Here is a 16,994-nt window from a genome sequence, read left to right as displayed (position 1 = left end):
AAATGCTGCTGCACCTCTAGTGCAAGGATTCTCAACCTTGGAACCCCAGATGTTTTTAGACTTCAACTCCCATAATCCCCAGCCCCAAAGGCCTTTGGTTGGGGATTATGGGAGCTGAAGTCCATCAACAGCTGGGGATCAAAGTTTGAGAACCCCTGCTCTAGAGAGTTTCCACCCTCAAGTTTCCCCTGCTTTGCCCCTCCAAATTCTAGGGCAAAAAAAAATATCACCTGAGAATTTTCATCTCAGCTCTAGCTCCAAACATATTCAAAGACAAGGCAGGGGGCAAGGCAAAGGTGAAGACAAGCTCTGACCAGCATTAACCCTTGTCGAATTGTCTGGGTTTCTGGCACAATGTTCTCCAGCGGACATGGTTTTTGTATTCACTTGCGTTTAGCATGTTCACCATTCTGTTAGCTCAAACAATCAGAAGGACCTCTAAGGGGCTGTAGATGGAAAATCATCAGTGTTGATATTTCTCCTCCCCACCACCTGCCCCACATATGAACTCACTAAGCGATAATGCTTGGTGTCCAAAATGGCAGACACCCCATGTTCCAAGCAATAAGTTCAAACCATAATCTATGAGAGGCCTAAAAGCAAGCATTCATTTCCTTGTCCATGCTCCAATGCATGCTGGGAAGCAAAAGACAAGTTGGAAGGACTGAACTGACCCATGTCCACAAGCCACACTATGCAACAGCAAAAAGCTCAGCTGCTCACTACGCCAGCATAACGTAGTGGTTAAAGTGTTGGACTAGGACTGGGAAGACCCGAGTACAAATCCCCTTTCAACCATGAAACTCACTGGGTGACTCTGGGCCAGTCATGTATCTCTCGGCCTAACCTACCTCACAGGGTTGTGAGGATAAAAATAACCATGTATACCACTCTGAGCTCCTTGGGGGAAGAGCGGGATGTAAGTGTAAAAATAAATTTTAAAATATAATAAACAACCTAGGTCCAGTTGTGTATGCAAGACTCACCTGTGTGGGATTTCATGTGGCCGGCAACTTGTTGAAACCAGGCTGTTGGCCACTACATGTGCAGCATTAGGACACCCTGCTTTGGCCCTGCAGCCTGGCATTCTAATGATGAACATATAGCAGCCGAGGGCCTGCTTTAGATGAGACACCAGCCGCACACAATGCCACATGGGTAAGTTTTTCTTGCATGCCTAGCATCACCGTTATTGGACTGGATCTCAGCTTCACACTGACGAGAGAAAGCTGGAGATCCCAGACTTAAAGGCCACATTCTACAATAGCTTATAAGTGCTTCTTACCTGACTACTGCAGACAGGAAACTAGCATTTTAAGAACTTCTGGTCTCGTTTATTGTATTGGTTGCTATTTTCATAACATCAGAGGAAACACTTAAGAGAGCAGAAAAAAGGGGGGAAGGGGGCTGGGGTGGGGGGAGGAGAAGCACGGAGAAATGGTGGGAGGAGGGGCAACCTAGGTTAAGAATCCATTTTAGTCCCAGCAGGAAATATTAACCCATTAAAGTACCAACAAAAGGATGTCTATTAGTGCAGATTTAGCAAGGGGTCCAAAGTTTAATATGCAGGAAGCCCTAGTTGAAAAACTGGCTCCACAGCAGAGGGAGAATGGCTTTGCTTTCAGCATAAAAATATGGGTGTTTTGGATTTTTGTTTTGACTTTTGTTTCAAGTATAATTTTCACTGAAGCCGGATTTGAAGCAAACATGGAGGTTCCTTTTTGGGCAAAACAGCTGCAGGAATTGAAGGGCAGGGCAGAGGTGTTTTATTTTATTATTATTAAAATAATATAAAATATATTTTAAATTAATAATAAATATATTTATTCATTATTTATTTAATAATAAATGATAATAATAAATATAAATATAAAATAAAATAATTATTTTATTTGGATAAAATAATTTTCATACCATTTACATTTCCAGAGGTTTTTTTAAAAAGCCATTTCTATACCCTTTAAAAATAATAAATATTAATGAAAAACTTACGTTAGACTCAATATTGTCAAAATATAGTAAAATCTGTTTGTGTGCAAGGCTCTTTTCTCCCCCCGCCCCATATCCCTTATTTAAACATAGCTACCTCTTACCTCATTTTAAGAAACTTGCTCACACAGCACAGTCATTTGAATCTCTCTTTTCAGGATCGCTTATGTACAAGGGCAAACAGCGATCTCGAAAAATCCACGGAAGGAACCTTGGGTTGGCAGAGGCAGAGGCAGCCCACTAATGAGGCTGGCTTAGGCAGCTGCCTCAGGGGGCAGATTGACAGAGGTGGTAGACGGCCACAAGCCTCCCTCCCCAATCTAGTGGCAGATCAGCCGCCACCACATTCCTCCTCCTCCCACCCATTTGCCCCACCTTGCCTTTGAGAGAGGCAGGAGGCTGAGAGCAGCAGGAAGTGTCTGAGACACTTCCTGCTGCTCTCTTCCCACCCCTCTGCCTTTTGAAAGGGCAGTGTGGGAAAAGGAGTAGGAGCAGCAATGGCGGCTGGCATCAGCACCAGATAAGGGGAGACTGAGGAGAAACTGGCAGGGTCAGGGATCAGGAATTGGCGAGGAGGTGGGAGAGGGAGACCAGGAGGGAATCAGTGCATGGCATGCTTTGCAAATCATGGGTGTAAGGAAGAAGCTGGGAAACCAGGCAGGCATGGGGGAGGAGCAGAACGGTAGTGCGGGAGATCAGTGCATGGGGCAGGAAGGGGGGATTATTAGAGTTTGGAGCACTACCATGGGAGTGGAGGGGCTGTATCAACCCATTGGTTTAAGCCAAGCGCTGTGTTCCAAAAAGCAGCTCTTGTTCTTTACATAGACATGGCACTGGTGGTTGCTTTTTCTTAAAAAATAAAAATTGTGGGATAAATCAGTAACATCCACTGGCCATCCCTTGGCTACAAGCTCAACCACCTTGCATGCTAGTCCAAAATCTTTCATTCACCAATGTAAACCTGACCAAAAAGGGAACATTCTCTGGATGAATGGGAGGGTAGCCAAACCGCCTCACAAAGCAGGTAGATGCATGAGTTTCCTGGGCTGTGTGTGCAGGAAAGGAGGACTGATAGCAAGCGTCACTTCAAGGAAGGGAAGGAAGGGTGGCATTGATGCAGAAAGAATGAGAGGGAACCTCAAAAGGAGCCTGGAGGCTAAATGTGTTCAGCTCAGCCATGCAAGACAACTGGTGATTAAACCAAGATGTCTTCTGTACTATCTCAGAGTCACATTTGCCACACACAACATCCTGCAGGGTTGAAATGCTGTCACGAAGCACATTAAAGTATCTGCAATTTGCACATGAGGGAAGAAGAAAGGGTTCATCATGGCTGCACTGGTCAGCAGTTCCCAGTTTTGGGTCCCCAGATGATGCTGGACTTTGTGGCCGAGTATGATGGGAGTTGTAGTCCATCTACACTCCATCAGCTACACAGCTGACAGTTCATTGGCTTAAGCATTCTTATCAAAACTAAACCAAGACAAATAGTTCATCACAGGGTGGAAGTGATCCTGGGCTATTCCGCTTCAGAAAGAAAGGTGGGAGGGGGGGAGAAGGAGAGGGGGAGAGAGAGTTTTGCATGACTGAATGTTTCCAACACACAGAAAGCTAACAGGTCAGACAGAAGACTAGCCTAAAACACTTCTGCTTGGCATTTAGTTTTCTTTAAGCAGTATATGTTTCCCGGAGCAATATCATTATGTCGTATGCAATTACTCTAGAAAGCCTTGAAATGAGACGGACCAATGCTCCTTATATAAGACATCAGTGATGGGAGGATATGTAATTAGGAGAGGGTTTGGCTGAGGAGTGGTCAACACATGCAGAAGGGTGGGGCAGAATCCTGAGGGGAAGGGCTAAACTGTACCTTTTCAGAGTGCATGCAGGAGATGCCATTTTTTTAATGCTCCCCCATGTATAAAAACTTTCTGCCAGTAAACAAACGAGCACTTGAGGGAGCAAGGGGACAGCTCAGCCCGCTCATTGCTGTGCTAGTTTTCTGCTTGCAGGATGAGAAATCAGATAGGTTATTGACCCTCTGCAGGCTGAACCGGTAAAATTCATTCTACCGCCCCAGAATTCGACTCCGTTTCCTCCCCCTTATTCTGCCATACTTGCAGTGTATGCAGGAGAGGTCATTTTTAAAGCAAATTCTTCTCTGCTCCCACCCAAGGGCTAGCACACAATGCATCCCTTCTAGGTTCGATATCGAACCGGTTCGGTTTGAAGGCTCGATGTCGAGCTGAACACCCCCTGGTGGGGGGGGTGTCAGTTCGACATTGAACTGAACCCCCTAATCTGCTCGGGGGAATTCAGAGTTTTTTAAAAAATTCTTACTCTCTGAGGCCGCTGGGGGTCCCCGGAGGTTCCCCCTCCCCCACCAGCCTCTGTAATGCCTTAAATCGTCCGGTTCGGGTGGCCTTTGGCCCTTTCCCCTGTTGAGGCCATTTTGGAGGCCAACATGTATATGCAATGGGCCCCTGCTGTGCATGTGCAGTGGGCTCCAAAATGGAAAGGGCTGAAGACCGCCTGAACCAGGTGTTTTAAGGCATAATGGAGGCCGGAGGGGGAACCTCTGGGGACCCCCACCCTCCATGTTAGAGAAGCTCCATGGAGGGATTAAGTAGGGGGAAAAATTGTTTCATTTTTTAAAATAAAAAAATCCACAACCCCACCCCCACAAGCTGAATGGGGGGGGGGGAGGTTCAAGGGGGGAAAAACTGAACTGGACTCAAACTGGGCCAGCTGGTTTTGTGCACACCCGTAATCCCTTCCTACTTGTCTAATTGTTCTTTCAAGGTTTCCACAAGAGAAAGTTCTTCCCTCCTCTTTCCCTCTGTCCATCAGTGTCCTTCAGGGCTCTGAGCTTGTACCCTTGCTATTCTCTCTCCACACACCATCTCTAGAGTACCTCCTCCAATCCCACGGTTCTCAGTACCATCAGCATATTGACGATGTCCAGCTCCACCTCTCTCGGACATTCTTCCATAACCATAATCCACCCTTGCTGCTTAAATCCTTTCACTGGCTTCCTACCTGCTCTGGAACCCAGCACAAGCAGCCCTGTCTGTATATCTCCAAAACCCTCCACGATCCTGTTCCTTCCTGTCTCTCAGATCCCATTTCATCCCTGCCTGTGCTCTCCAACCCACCACCTGGAAGCTTGTCTGCTCCCTCGGATGTCTTTGCACTTTTCCCCTTGCTGCCCCTTATACCTGGAACTGCCTCCCATTACATCTGCTCGATGTCTCCTCTTTTACTTCCTTCAGTTCCCTTCCTAAAACGCACTTTTGGGGTGAAGTCTTTGACACAACATCTTTGACCTCATTCTCTGCCCCAGGGGATCCCAACTTCATCCCCAGCCAAAGTGGCCCAATTTCCCTTCTCTTTTTCTATTCTCTCCATGGCCATTGTGGCTGTGGATGATGGGTGTTGTAGTTAACAACTGGGGACTCAATTTTTGAAGTGCCTGCCCTACTGTAAACTAAACTCAAGTATGTTTAATTGAAAATATTATCATATTTCCCCCGTTTACTTCTGTTTACTTTTGCCTCAATTTCCCACCCTCCTCCTGCTGCTTCCCTTGAGTCATTCTAAATTGGAAGCTCGTGGGGCAGGGACCTAGTCTCTAATTCTTTATTAAGCACCATATATATGAATAGAGCTATACACATAACCATAATCCCTATATAGTGCAATTTTGACTTTTCCACCCAGTTTCCGAGAGCAGACATAATTGTAGGATGTTTATGCATGACTGGGATCTGGTTGCAGAAGGCACGGACCCTTGCTAGCTAGGTAGCCTAAGGTCAGCCGTGATGACTTCAATGGGAAGAGAGTGCGCCCTGACCCTTGTTCAGGATGTGTATAGAAACACTGCTACCACACATGCTATATTTTACTATTTGGAAAAAGTGACACTAGCCGCTTCCTCTCCAAAGAGTTCTGTTTAGCTAGAGGGACTCTGTGCCAACAGCCGAAGGCCACCTTTGACGAATAGCATCACAGTGCCCTCTAGTGTGGTCGGCGTGAAGTGCATGGTTAAATCCCCGAGAAGTCGGATGGCTCCATTTTTGAACAAGAAAAACACATTTTTTGTGTGTGTTCAAAAACAGAACCAAAGAGACACAAGACTAGAGACACGAAGGCAGGGGGGTGGGGTGGGGTGGGTGGAACAAACACAAACATGGAAACTTGTTTTTTCCAGTCCCCTCCCCACTGACCCCCAGGATTTCCACCCCAGGCCTTCAACATCTCTACACAAGACACTGACTTTCATTGGGTCCTTTTGGGGGGACAGGACTATAGCTCAGTGGAACAGTATCTGAGTCACATGCAGCAGGTCTCAGGGCCAGTCCCTGGCATCTTCTGGAAATACCCACCTGAAATCCCTGGAGAGCTGCTAACAATCAGCGCAGACTGTAGTGAGCAAGACAGACCAATGGTCTGACTCACAGGGACATAGGAAGCTGCCATATCCTGAGTCAGACCCTTGGCCCATCTAGCTCAGTATTGTCTACCCACACTGGCAGCGGTTTCTCCAAGGTTGCAGGCAGGAGTCTCTCTCAGCCCTATCTTGGGGAAGCTGCCAGGGAGAGAACTTGGAACCTAGATGTTCTTCCCAGAGCAGTTCCACCCCCTGAGGGGAGTATCTTACAGTGCTCACACATCAAGTCTCCCATTCATATGCAACCAGGGTGGACCCTGCTTAGCTAAGGGAACAAGTCATGCTTGCTACCACAAGACCAGCTCTCCTCTTTTTAAGGAGTCTGTGTAAGGACACTTGGCAAAGAGGCACCTTTTAACGCGGCGATTCTCTTTATTTAGCAGAGGGAGAGTAACTGGCCCTCTCCACCCCCAGCAAAGTAACTCCTGTGACTGTTGCTGGTGTCTATCTTGTGTTTGTTTTTAGATTGTGAGCCCTTTGGGGACAGGGATCCATCTTATTTATTTATTATTTCTCTGTGTAAACCGCCCTGAGCCATTTTTGGAAGGGCGGTATAGAAATTGAATAAATAAATAAAGTAAATAAATATTTCTGTAGAACAGAAACGCTGCAATCCTGAATTGCAGTGGGGAATCATTCTCAGCAGGTTAAGGCAGACATCTCCGACTTGAACCAGAGGTTTCCAACCTGGGGTCTCCAGATGTCCTTGGATTACAACTCCCATCAACCCCAGCCACAATGGGTGAAAGTTACGAGGGAAGCTGATCAACGTCAAGGGACCCAAGGTCAGGGAATCCTCGACTTAGAGCAGGGGTTCCTAGATACTCTTGCACTACAACTCTGGCCACTGTGGCTGGAGACAATGGGAGTTGTAGTACAATAATGTCTGGGGGGTGGGGGACACAAGGCTGGGAACCCTTGGCTTAGAGGACTGAGAAGCTTCTTCTGCAGATCTGAGATGGGTGCTTATAAAAGTTTCCGAACATTTTCCAAAAGGCAGCCCCGTAGATAGCATGTTATAGCAATCCGACATGAACAGAGCATGGATAACTTTGACCAGGTCCAATTTTGCAAAGAATGGCTGCAGTTTGAGCACTAGTTGAAGACAGTCCATGGCACTCCGCATCACAACTGTCCCCTTGGCCACCAAAAGAAGTCCAGAATCAAGGTGCACTTGTGTGCCTAACCTTTTAGGGGGAGTCCAGCCACACTGAGAACAGGTTGCAAAGCTATTTGCAGCTCAGCCAAACCTCTCATCAACAGTGCCTCCATCTTGTCTGGATTAAGCATCAGCTTATTTATACCCATTCAGTCCTTCATGACTATCTTTGAGCAATCTCTGGCTTGCTGGCTTTGGTTTTCTATGGTGAATTTCAGGCATTTTAAGGATGCATTTTCTGCCAAAATGGCACTCAAAGCTGTGTATAACAAGGCAATAAAAGAACATTAAAGCAGCCACCACCATTAAAACCAGATATACTGTAATTCATGCTAAACTGCAGCCTTTCATCTCAGATGCAGCAATACAGTTGCTTTCTCAAATATGACCGAGGGTGGTTTTATTAATCTACTGAGACTGCTGATTTATTTATCACAGCCTATGACAATACTTTTTACAGGATGAGTTTATTAATTTATTAAAATATTTGTACCCCACCCCTCCAGTACAATACTCTTTGGGATAGCTCACAAAGATACCAACAAAACAGATAAAATAAAAAGTAATAATACTCTAATTAAATCAGAGATCCAATTAAAACCAGATGTACAAAAAGTCTGAAAACCCACTAGATCAAACAGCAAACAAAAACTACAAAACCTCTTAGAAAGGTGAGTTTAGTTTACTTTGTTTTATGTTGCACATATTTCTTTCAAACTCATCCTTCAACAAAAGCCATCCCCCAGCCCATTCCATGAAACATGAAAATCTAAACACAATCCTAACAACCAGGGCCTGATAAAACAAACACCACCACTTTAAAAACAGACAGACAGACACGCACACGCACACCTGCATGTGTCACAGACTACAGTTGCTGGATGTTATTAGAATGGCAATCTATAACTACTGCAAACAAGGAAGCAGGAAAGGGGATCAATGAACAAGAAAGAGGAGGAGCATGAAGGTCTGAGGCATGGCACAGACAGCCAACACCTGGCTTGACACCAAACCTACGTTCACAAAGGAACCACAGCTCACCTTGGCTCATAAGAACATAAGAACAGCCCTGCTGGATCAGGCCCAAGGAGGCCCATCTAGTCCAGCATCCTGTTTCTCACAGTGGCCCACCAGATGCTGCTGGAAGCCACAGGCAGGAGTTGAGGGCGTGCCCTCTCTCCTGCCATTACTCCCCTGCAACTGGTTCTCAGAGCCATCCTGCCTTTGAGACTGGAGGTGGCCCACAGCCCTCCGACTAGTAGCCATTGATGGACTTCTCCTCCATGAAGCTATCCAAACCCCTCTTAAAGCCATCCAGGTTGTTGGCTATCACCACATCCTGTGGCAGAGAGTTCCACAAGTGGATCACGCGTTGTGTGAAAAAGTACTTCCGTTTATTGGTCCTAGACCTCCTGGCAATCAATTTCATGGAGTGACCCCTGGTTCTAGTGTTGTGTGAGAGGGAAAGGAATTTCTCTCTCTCCAATTTCTCCCTGATGATGAATCTACTTATATGACACAGATGCTACTAAAAAGGCTTCATTTTTAGTTGGCCTGTGTAGTTATTTGGCTCTGAAGAATCAAAGTCGAATAAACTGCATGACATGTTTGGCCTGGCCTGGTGGCAGCAACTACCACCGCCACCCCCTGATTTCCTCACACAGAGCAGTATCTGCATGGGCTACGTTGTTAAAGAGAGAAGGCAATTCAGCAATGTCATGGCTGGTCCACGAAAAGCTGTGTCCAGCATGAGCTCTATGGGGAAAATAACTGGGAAGGACTACGTTCCCCAGCATTCCATCTGTGGCTTCCCACGTGGCGTCCATGACGACACTGGAGCTATGCCAAGCAAGCACCCCATTCCTTTAACCGTCCACCCATATCCAGTGAAGAAACTGCTCCCCGCAGAGGCAAGCAACAGGGAGAACAGACGCAACCGCACAGGGTTAAACACACAATGGAGTTGGTTTTCGATCCTTCGGAGTCGAATAATCGGGCAAGCCTCGTTCTTAGGTCAACCACAACATGGAAATGTGTGCAGTGATCCCAGTTTGCTGCTTTGAACTCTCCCTTGGAATTGAGCAAGGCTTGGCTACAAGACCCTCTCCAACTCTGTGCTAACGTTCGGAAGTGCTGCTTGAGACAGGACTCTGCAGGTGGACACAATCTAAGCTGCATTTATTTTACTGAAAAGCTTTCAAACAGATGCCTCACTGCACTCTCCCCTCCACTAAAAAACAACAACCCCACCATCATTATCTCCACCTTTAATGCAAAACAGAGCCACATTATATCACCCTTCTATGTTTTACATAACTGAATGCATCCTGGGCATACAGTGGCTAGCTGTATAATTGGCACGTGGGTATATGCTGCCCCCTCCTGGCGACCAAAAGCAAAGAGACTCGTAACTAAATGTCAGAGGAGGGAGGATGGAACCACACATTTGGCAAACATACAAAGCAGCAGGGGGAAGCACTTAAAGGGAAGAAAAAGCACTCCACTGTGGCTGGGGATGATGGGAGTTGTAGTCCAACAACAGCTGCTTGAGAACCTGTGCTGTAAGTCCTTTTTGACAAGCTTTAGGTCGGTCTGCGGTCCTCCACCCTGGGAGGCCGTGCGTCTTTAATGTCAGATACAATATGAACACACAGCAAGGAAATATCGATCTAGATTCCCCACATTCCACAACATCAATCAATGGCTGTTAGGCATGATAGCTAAATATCATGTTCAGAGGCAGTATACCTCTGAATCTCTGTTGCAAAGGGTCTAACACAGGCATCCCCAAACTGCGGCCCTCCAGATGTTGCTGAACTACAACTCCCAGCATCCCTAGACACAATTTTTTGTGGCTGGGTATGCTGGAAGTTGTAGTTCAGCAACATCTGGAGGGCCACAGTTTGGGGATGACTGGTCTAACAGGAAAGGTCTGTTGCCTTTGTTCTGTGCTTGTGACCTTCAGACCAGCTGCTGATAGACACAAGATACTGGACTAGGTGAGCCTTTGATCTTACTGAATAAGGCAGGGGTTTTGAAACATGGGTCTCCAGATGTTGTTGGACTACAACTCCCATCATCCCCAGCCACAATGGCTTACTCCCTCTTCCTGTGTTTTCTCTTCCCATTGTGACTGTTGAGAGCTGTAGTCCAACATCTGGGGGCCTGAAAACCCCTGGATGAGCCCTTCTCATGGCCTGTTGCTGCTATTAATTATTATTATTATTATTATTATTATTATTATTATTATTATTATTATTATTATTATTATTATTACTTTTGAAGGCATTTTCCAAGTCTACATACAGGGGAATTTGGGACCCCAATTTCCAAGAGTAATTGTGAATATGGAGTCAAGGTGGTATTCTTGATCAATTTAAGAAGGCTTGATCTGGTGTGCATAGCCCATGAGATTTGGCAGAGGGGAGGAACCAAGTGGCGCTGCTCCTGGTTGGTATGGACGTGTAGAACGGTAAAGCTGCCTGCTGCCGTTCTCTGTCTAGATAGTTAGAAAGTGCCCATGGATAAAGGAGCTGGTGGGAGTTGCAATCCAGCAACATCCTGGAACCCAGGGCTGATAACCTGTGGGGTACAGGCCTGTCTTTCCCAGAGGAGCAGAAATCTTGCTAGCAGCAGGATTTCTCCCACACCATTTATTAACTAGCTATGGTTGTACAACCTTCCTAAGCACATATGGTTTGTTATGAATTTGCTACGAAAAGGCCTCAGCTAGAAAAGACCACCTTAAAATGCCTCCCATACGCCAGTAAAGAACAAATTTTCAATGCCCAATTCCGTTTTCCTTTTAGAATGGGCAAGCGGATAAGGTTTAACTCCTGGGTTTAGCTTACATCAGTGAGAGCATCCAAACTTTGGGAATCTGAAATGCCTGCACCTTCTTTCATTAACAGAAGGGGATCTAAACCAGGGCTGGCCCTCCAGCTGTTGTTGGACTACAACTCCCATTATCCCCACCCACAGTGGCCAACAATCAGGGATGATGGGAGCTGTAGTCCAGCATCTGCAGGTGGCCCAAAGTTTGCAGCCCTGATCAAAACAAAGTGATTGGTTTCCCTATGTCCTCTTTTCAGTCTGACCGGATGACTCTGCTAGCAGAGGGTGTCGTTGCCCATGTGGCCACCAGATGGCACAATGGAACATTTCAACTCTGAAAATAACCATTCTATTTGGAGAGAACCTGCAGTATGATGCTCCCCAAGGAACTGCAGTTCAGTAAGGAAGGGTGGTGATCACTCAGAAAGGATTCACAGCACCCTTACCAAACTACAGCTCCCATGGAGAAGAGAGCTGGTCTTGTGGTAGCAAGCATGATTTGTCCCCTTAGCTAAGCAGGGTCCACCCTGGTTGCATATGAAAGGGAGACTTGATGTGTGAGCACTGCAAGATATTCCCCTCAGGGGATGAAGCCGCTCTGGGAAGAGCAGAAGGTTTCAAGTTCCCTCCCTGGCTTCTCCAAGATAGGGCTGAGAGAGATCCCTGCCTGCAACCTTGGAGAAGCCACTGCCAGTCTGTGAAGGCAATTCTGAGCTAGATAGACCAATGGTCTGACTCAGTATTTGGCAGCTTCCTATGTTCCTATGGTTCTTTGAGGGAAGCTGTGGTTGTCAGCCAGGTATAAAAACAATGCAAGTTTGTAGGGTAGAGAGACTCTCAGGGTTTTTTGACTCAAGATTTGCAAGGGTAAGAGGCCCACTCTGCTTTGTTTCATAGGTCGTCTCTTTCTTTGTGGGGCAACATGCCATCTGTTGGGAAAGGCTAGGACCTAGAGCAGAGCAGGCAACCTTGGCTCTCCAGCCGTTGAACTAAAACTCCCAGCATCACTTTACTTTATGATGTGGAGAACAATTCTGGCACTGGCTGAGCAAGAGAAAGAACTTCAGCTAGGACCTTAGAACAGGGAGCAGGGACAACCTGAGGCTTGCGATCCTCTGGACTACAACTCCCATCGTCTCCCACAGAAGACGACAACCACTGGAGAGCCTGCCTTAGAAACTGTGGCTGCGAGTTCTGAGTGGATGGGGCAGAACGGCATCTGCTAACTTCGGCACAGGTCATTCTGTCCTCTTGCCTTTGGGAATGATGGCTCAGACTGAAGAAGATTTTAAAAACCCGCAACCCTAGCACTTTGCAAGTGTTCCACATGCTAGAAATTGAGAACTCCCATGCAGTAAACATTCCCACGCAAGAGCCAAACATCTGAAAAGCATCAGAGCCTTGGGGTGGAAACACTTGTCAGAAGCCAAAACACATTTCCAACACAGATTGAACCCCCCAGTTATATATACTGTGCCCAAATGATACCATCCATACAAATAATGACTGGAAACTTACCTGCCAGGCTGGGAGAACTTTCCCTATGTCATTCAAGTTGATTCCGTCTCCATCCTCACATTTTCCTTTTCCAATCCTGAGTCAGAAGCAGACAAGAGAGGCATAAATCTCTGTGAAAAGCAAGTTCCTGCATGTGCTTAGAGACAAACAAACAGTTTCCACAGGACAAAAAGAGGCAGATTTTTCTCAAAAATTAGCAACAGCTCTTTGTCCCTGCTAACAAGAATTTTCCACTTAATGGAATTTAATGGTCACTTTAATATGATGAGATGCATGTCAATTTCACAGTAGGAGGGAGGTGAAAATCTATCAACCTCTGCAAATACCACATTTAAGATTTAGGCAGTACCCAAATATTTAGAGTGTTCACAGTGCTCTGGGAATGCTAATTGTGTTTGCTGTTGCTGGATTACAGAGGTGCATACAATGCCACATCTCTCCCACAGTGAAACTGACAGGCATCCATCACCTTATGACGGGCAGTCACCGGGTTCTAGGGGCTAGAATGCCAAACTAGAAGCAGGTTCAAATCCCTCTGCCCCCCTCAGCCATGAAAGCTCACTGAGGGACTGGGGCTTGGTCGCTTCCCCTCAGCCTAACCTACCTCACAGAGTTGTTGTGAAGATAAAAATGGTGAGGAGGGAACTATGTACAAGTTCCTTGCAGGAAGAGCAGGACACACATACACACACACACACAGTAATAAAGATCTTTAGCCCACCAATAGCCCACAAGTTTGCCTGCTTTCTTTTTCCTTTTTTTTTTTAAACACACTTACTGGGAAGTAAATCCCCTTAAACACAGTGGCCAATGTCCTGAGCAACGCTGTGCTTGCTCAAGGACCCTGCAGGACTGTTGTGCTAGCTAGGTGCACTTTCTGGAGCTTGCTTTCCAGACTAGAGCTGTGTTGGCATAAACAAGGTGTGCAGCCTGTGGCACGTGGGGAGCTTTTGTGCAGCAGCGCAATTTCAAAAAGGCATGCAGCTATCTTCTTGTGCTCGTGCAACTTGGTCGGCATCCCCAACTAATATTGTCTTGGGTAGCAGGGCTGGAAAAGAGACTGTTGCCCTGAGACCTCGAAGAGCCAGCTAAAATAGGCAGCACCGGGCGTCTATCCAGCATTACATTTTTCCAAATCACAGCTCACTTTGGACTGCATACTCCACTGACAGCCTCCAAAATAGACCAGGAAAATGTGAGGCGGTGTTATGATAGCATGCTTTTCACCAGAGGACACCATTTCTCAAACCTTTTAATCTCGCCCTGTCCCGACCCTCTGCTAAAACTACGTAATATCCTAGGACTCCTCCTTTCTAAATGTCTCTTGGAGTAGGGATTCTTAAGCATACTGGCATGCATCGTGTTGCTGTAAATGCAAATCAAGGTAGACAGACATCGGCAACACTGAAGATTTTCCATAATGGAAAATGGCAGAAGAATTTTCCATTTCTAAAAATACGTTGTTGAATACGATTATATAACATAATGAATTTATACCACTCATCAAAGCATGCTGTTTCAAAGCTGTATTACAGCAAAAATAATTTCCAGAGGTTCGAATTCATTTGAATGTACGTAAGAATAGTCCTGCTGGATCAGGCCCAAGTCCATCCAGCCCAGCATCCTGTTTCGCACAGTGGCCTGTCAGATGCCTCTGAGAAGCCCACAGGCAAGAGATGAAGGAGTGCCCTCTCTCCTGCTGTTGCTTCCTTTGCAACTGGTATAATGTAATACTTAAACCTCATTAGTTGTGCTCCCTCCCCCCTCCCCCCCATCAAATATTTTAGTTCAAGTATTTTTGCTTGATTGCGGGGGGGGGGGGAGAACCTGAGATATTTACACAGCATGTAAACGAGACAAGCATACTTCTTTAAGTTTTGTTTACTTAACATAAGCCAAATGAATGTTATATCGGATCCCAGTAAATTTAGGCTACTGGAATATTTTTCATTGCTGGGAAAATCCACATCATTGGACTAGACAGTTACATTAGCAGACATGCCACACTCTTCCCGCTTTTTTCTGGGGAAAAAAGAGCCACCCAACTGTTCTAGACATTGAGCAGAAGGAGGTACTGTAGCTCAGCGGAAGAGCATCTGCCAAAGGTCTCAGGTTCACTCTCCGGCATCTTCAGTTTGGGCTGGGAAATACCTCTCTGAAACCCTGGAAAGCCACGGCCAGTCAGTGTGTAGACAGGACTGATCTGACTCTGTATAAAGAACAAAAACTGAACGGCTCCTTTATTGTGTTTCTGCTCAGGAGCTCGGAGAAATAGACAATATCCAGCAGCCGATCACTCCCCAAGTCCCAAGAGGGGGACTCAAACCAGATCAAAGGAAGACCGGACAGCCACTCCTAGCTACCACAGAACGAATCATAATCAGCTCCAGGGGTCAACCGCGTTGGGCATTTGCTGGGGTCAGGACCAAGGATGGGAGCCACTGATCCCAAGCGGCCTCGGCTTTCCCTTGGCATGGCATTCAGCCAAGTTGGAAGCAGTGTGTGCCATTTCAGACCTAACTGGTTCTGCACAAGTAAGAGCACTACAGTGCAGGGACTATGAAGTGTTGACTCAATGTGTGTGTGCGCACATACACAAAGACACACACACACACACACACACACACCCCTCTCTTCACCCATCACTGGTTGTGTCTCGCCTGGACACATAAGGAGTCGGCCCTGTAAACCGTGGGACCCTGCCCAACCACAGTCCATTCGAGAACCACCCACCCCCACCGCGCCCGCCCCCCGCCCCATACATGTGTGCTGTCAACAGCCTGAAACTTGCCTTCAACTTGTAAGCAAATAGGCATCTCTTCAATGTAGGCACTTTGTAGAGAAGCGAGAGAACATGTGAAGGAACTTAACACACATTCTTCCAGTGCAGGAGGAGCCTGCCAATGGGTGAACACGACTTATTTATTCAAATTTGTGGACCATCCCATACAACATAAAACAGATTAAAAATTAAAACCTTAGAAACAATTTAAAACCACAGTCCAATTAAACAGCTTGAGTGAAAAAATAAGTTTTTAGAGAATTTTTAAAAAGTTGCCAAGAGATTGGGAGGCTCTTATTCCAGCGGGGAATGCAATCTAGAGTCTCAGGGCAGCAACAGAGAAGGCCTGTCTCTGCGTAGGCAACAGATGAGCTGGCGGGAACTGCAGACAAACCTCTCCGGATGATCTCAATGGGCGGTGGGACTCATGGTGAAGAAGATGTTATCTTAAATACCCAGGGCCTAAGCTGTTTAGGGCTTTATAGGTTACAACCAGCACTTTGTGTTTTGCCCAGAAATTTATTGGCAGCAGAGTAGCTCTTTCAATGCAGAAGTAATATGGTCTCTCTGAGATGACACAGAGACCAACCTGGCTGCTGCATTCTATGTACAAAGGCAGCCCCACATAGAGTACATTGTAGTAGTAAAATCTGGAGATGACCAGCATATGTACCACTGTTCTGAGGTAGTTTATTTCAAGAAACAGACGCAGCTGTCGAATCAGCCAAAGCTGATAGAAAAGCACCTCTGGCCACTGCCTCAACCTGAGAAACCAGGGAGAGGTTTGGATCCAGAAACACTCCCAGACTGCGTAACTGATCCTTCTGGAGAAGTGTGACCTGCCCCCACATCCAGAACCAACAGAGCAGAATCATTTCCTGAGTTCCAACCCCGCAAAATAAGTACCTCCGTCTTATCTGGATTCAGTCTCAGTTTGTTATCCCTCATCCAGCCCCTCACCGCCTCCAAGGAGGTCATGTCTTCTTCTGATGTGGATATGGGGAAATAGATCTGCAATCTACTGAAAGTCACTTTATCCATCAACAGCAGAAGTGCTAGTAGTATAAGTGAGCCACCTACAAACTTGCATCTGTTTAATTCTAGTGTCCCCCCCAACCCACCCAAGAACTCTGGGAATTGTAGTCTGAAAGCAGTGACGATGCTGTTAGGGATTCCTGCCCCCCCTACAGTTCCCAGGGTCTCGTGCTGGTGAGGATAGCGAAGAGAAAACTCCTATTAAACCAGTCTAGAATGTGGCTATG

At 46.4% G+C, this 16,994-nt stretch overlaps 1 protein-coding gene across 9 annotated transcripts in view; it reads right to left on the bottom strand.

Moving 5' to 3' along the window:
- Positions 1 to 16,994, bottom strand: part of CTIF (cap binding complex dependent translation initiation factor) — a 250,835-nt gene that overhangs the window by 129,052 nt on the left and 104,789 nt on the right. For all 9 annotated transcript variants that reach the window (XM_053293688.1, XM_053293689.1, XM_053293686.1 and 6 more), the window contains one exon: positions 12,951 to 13,026. In XM_053293688.1, coding sequence (XP_053149663.1) covers positions 12,951 to 13,026 — 76 coding nt within the window. The remainder of the gene's footprint in view (positions 1 to 12,950; positions 13,027 to 16,994) is intronic.

Source organism: Hemicordylus capensis, chromosome 2 (genome assembly GCF_027244095.1).
Source record: "Hemicordylus capensis ecotype Gifberg chromosome 2, rHemCap1.1.pri, whole genome shotgun sequence".
Lineage (NCBI taxonomy): Eukaryota > Metazoa > Chordata > Lepidosauria > Squamata > Cordylidae > Hemicordylus > Hemicordylus capensis.
This window is presented reverse-complemented; position numbering and strand designations above follow the sequence as displayed.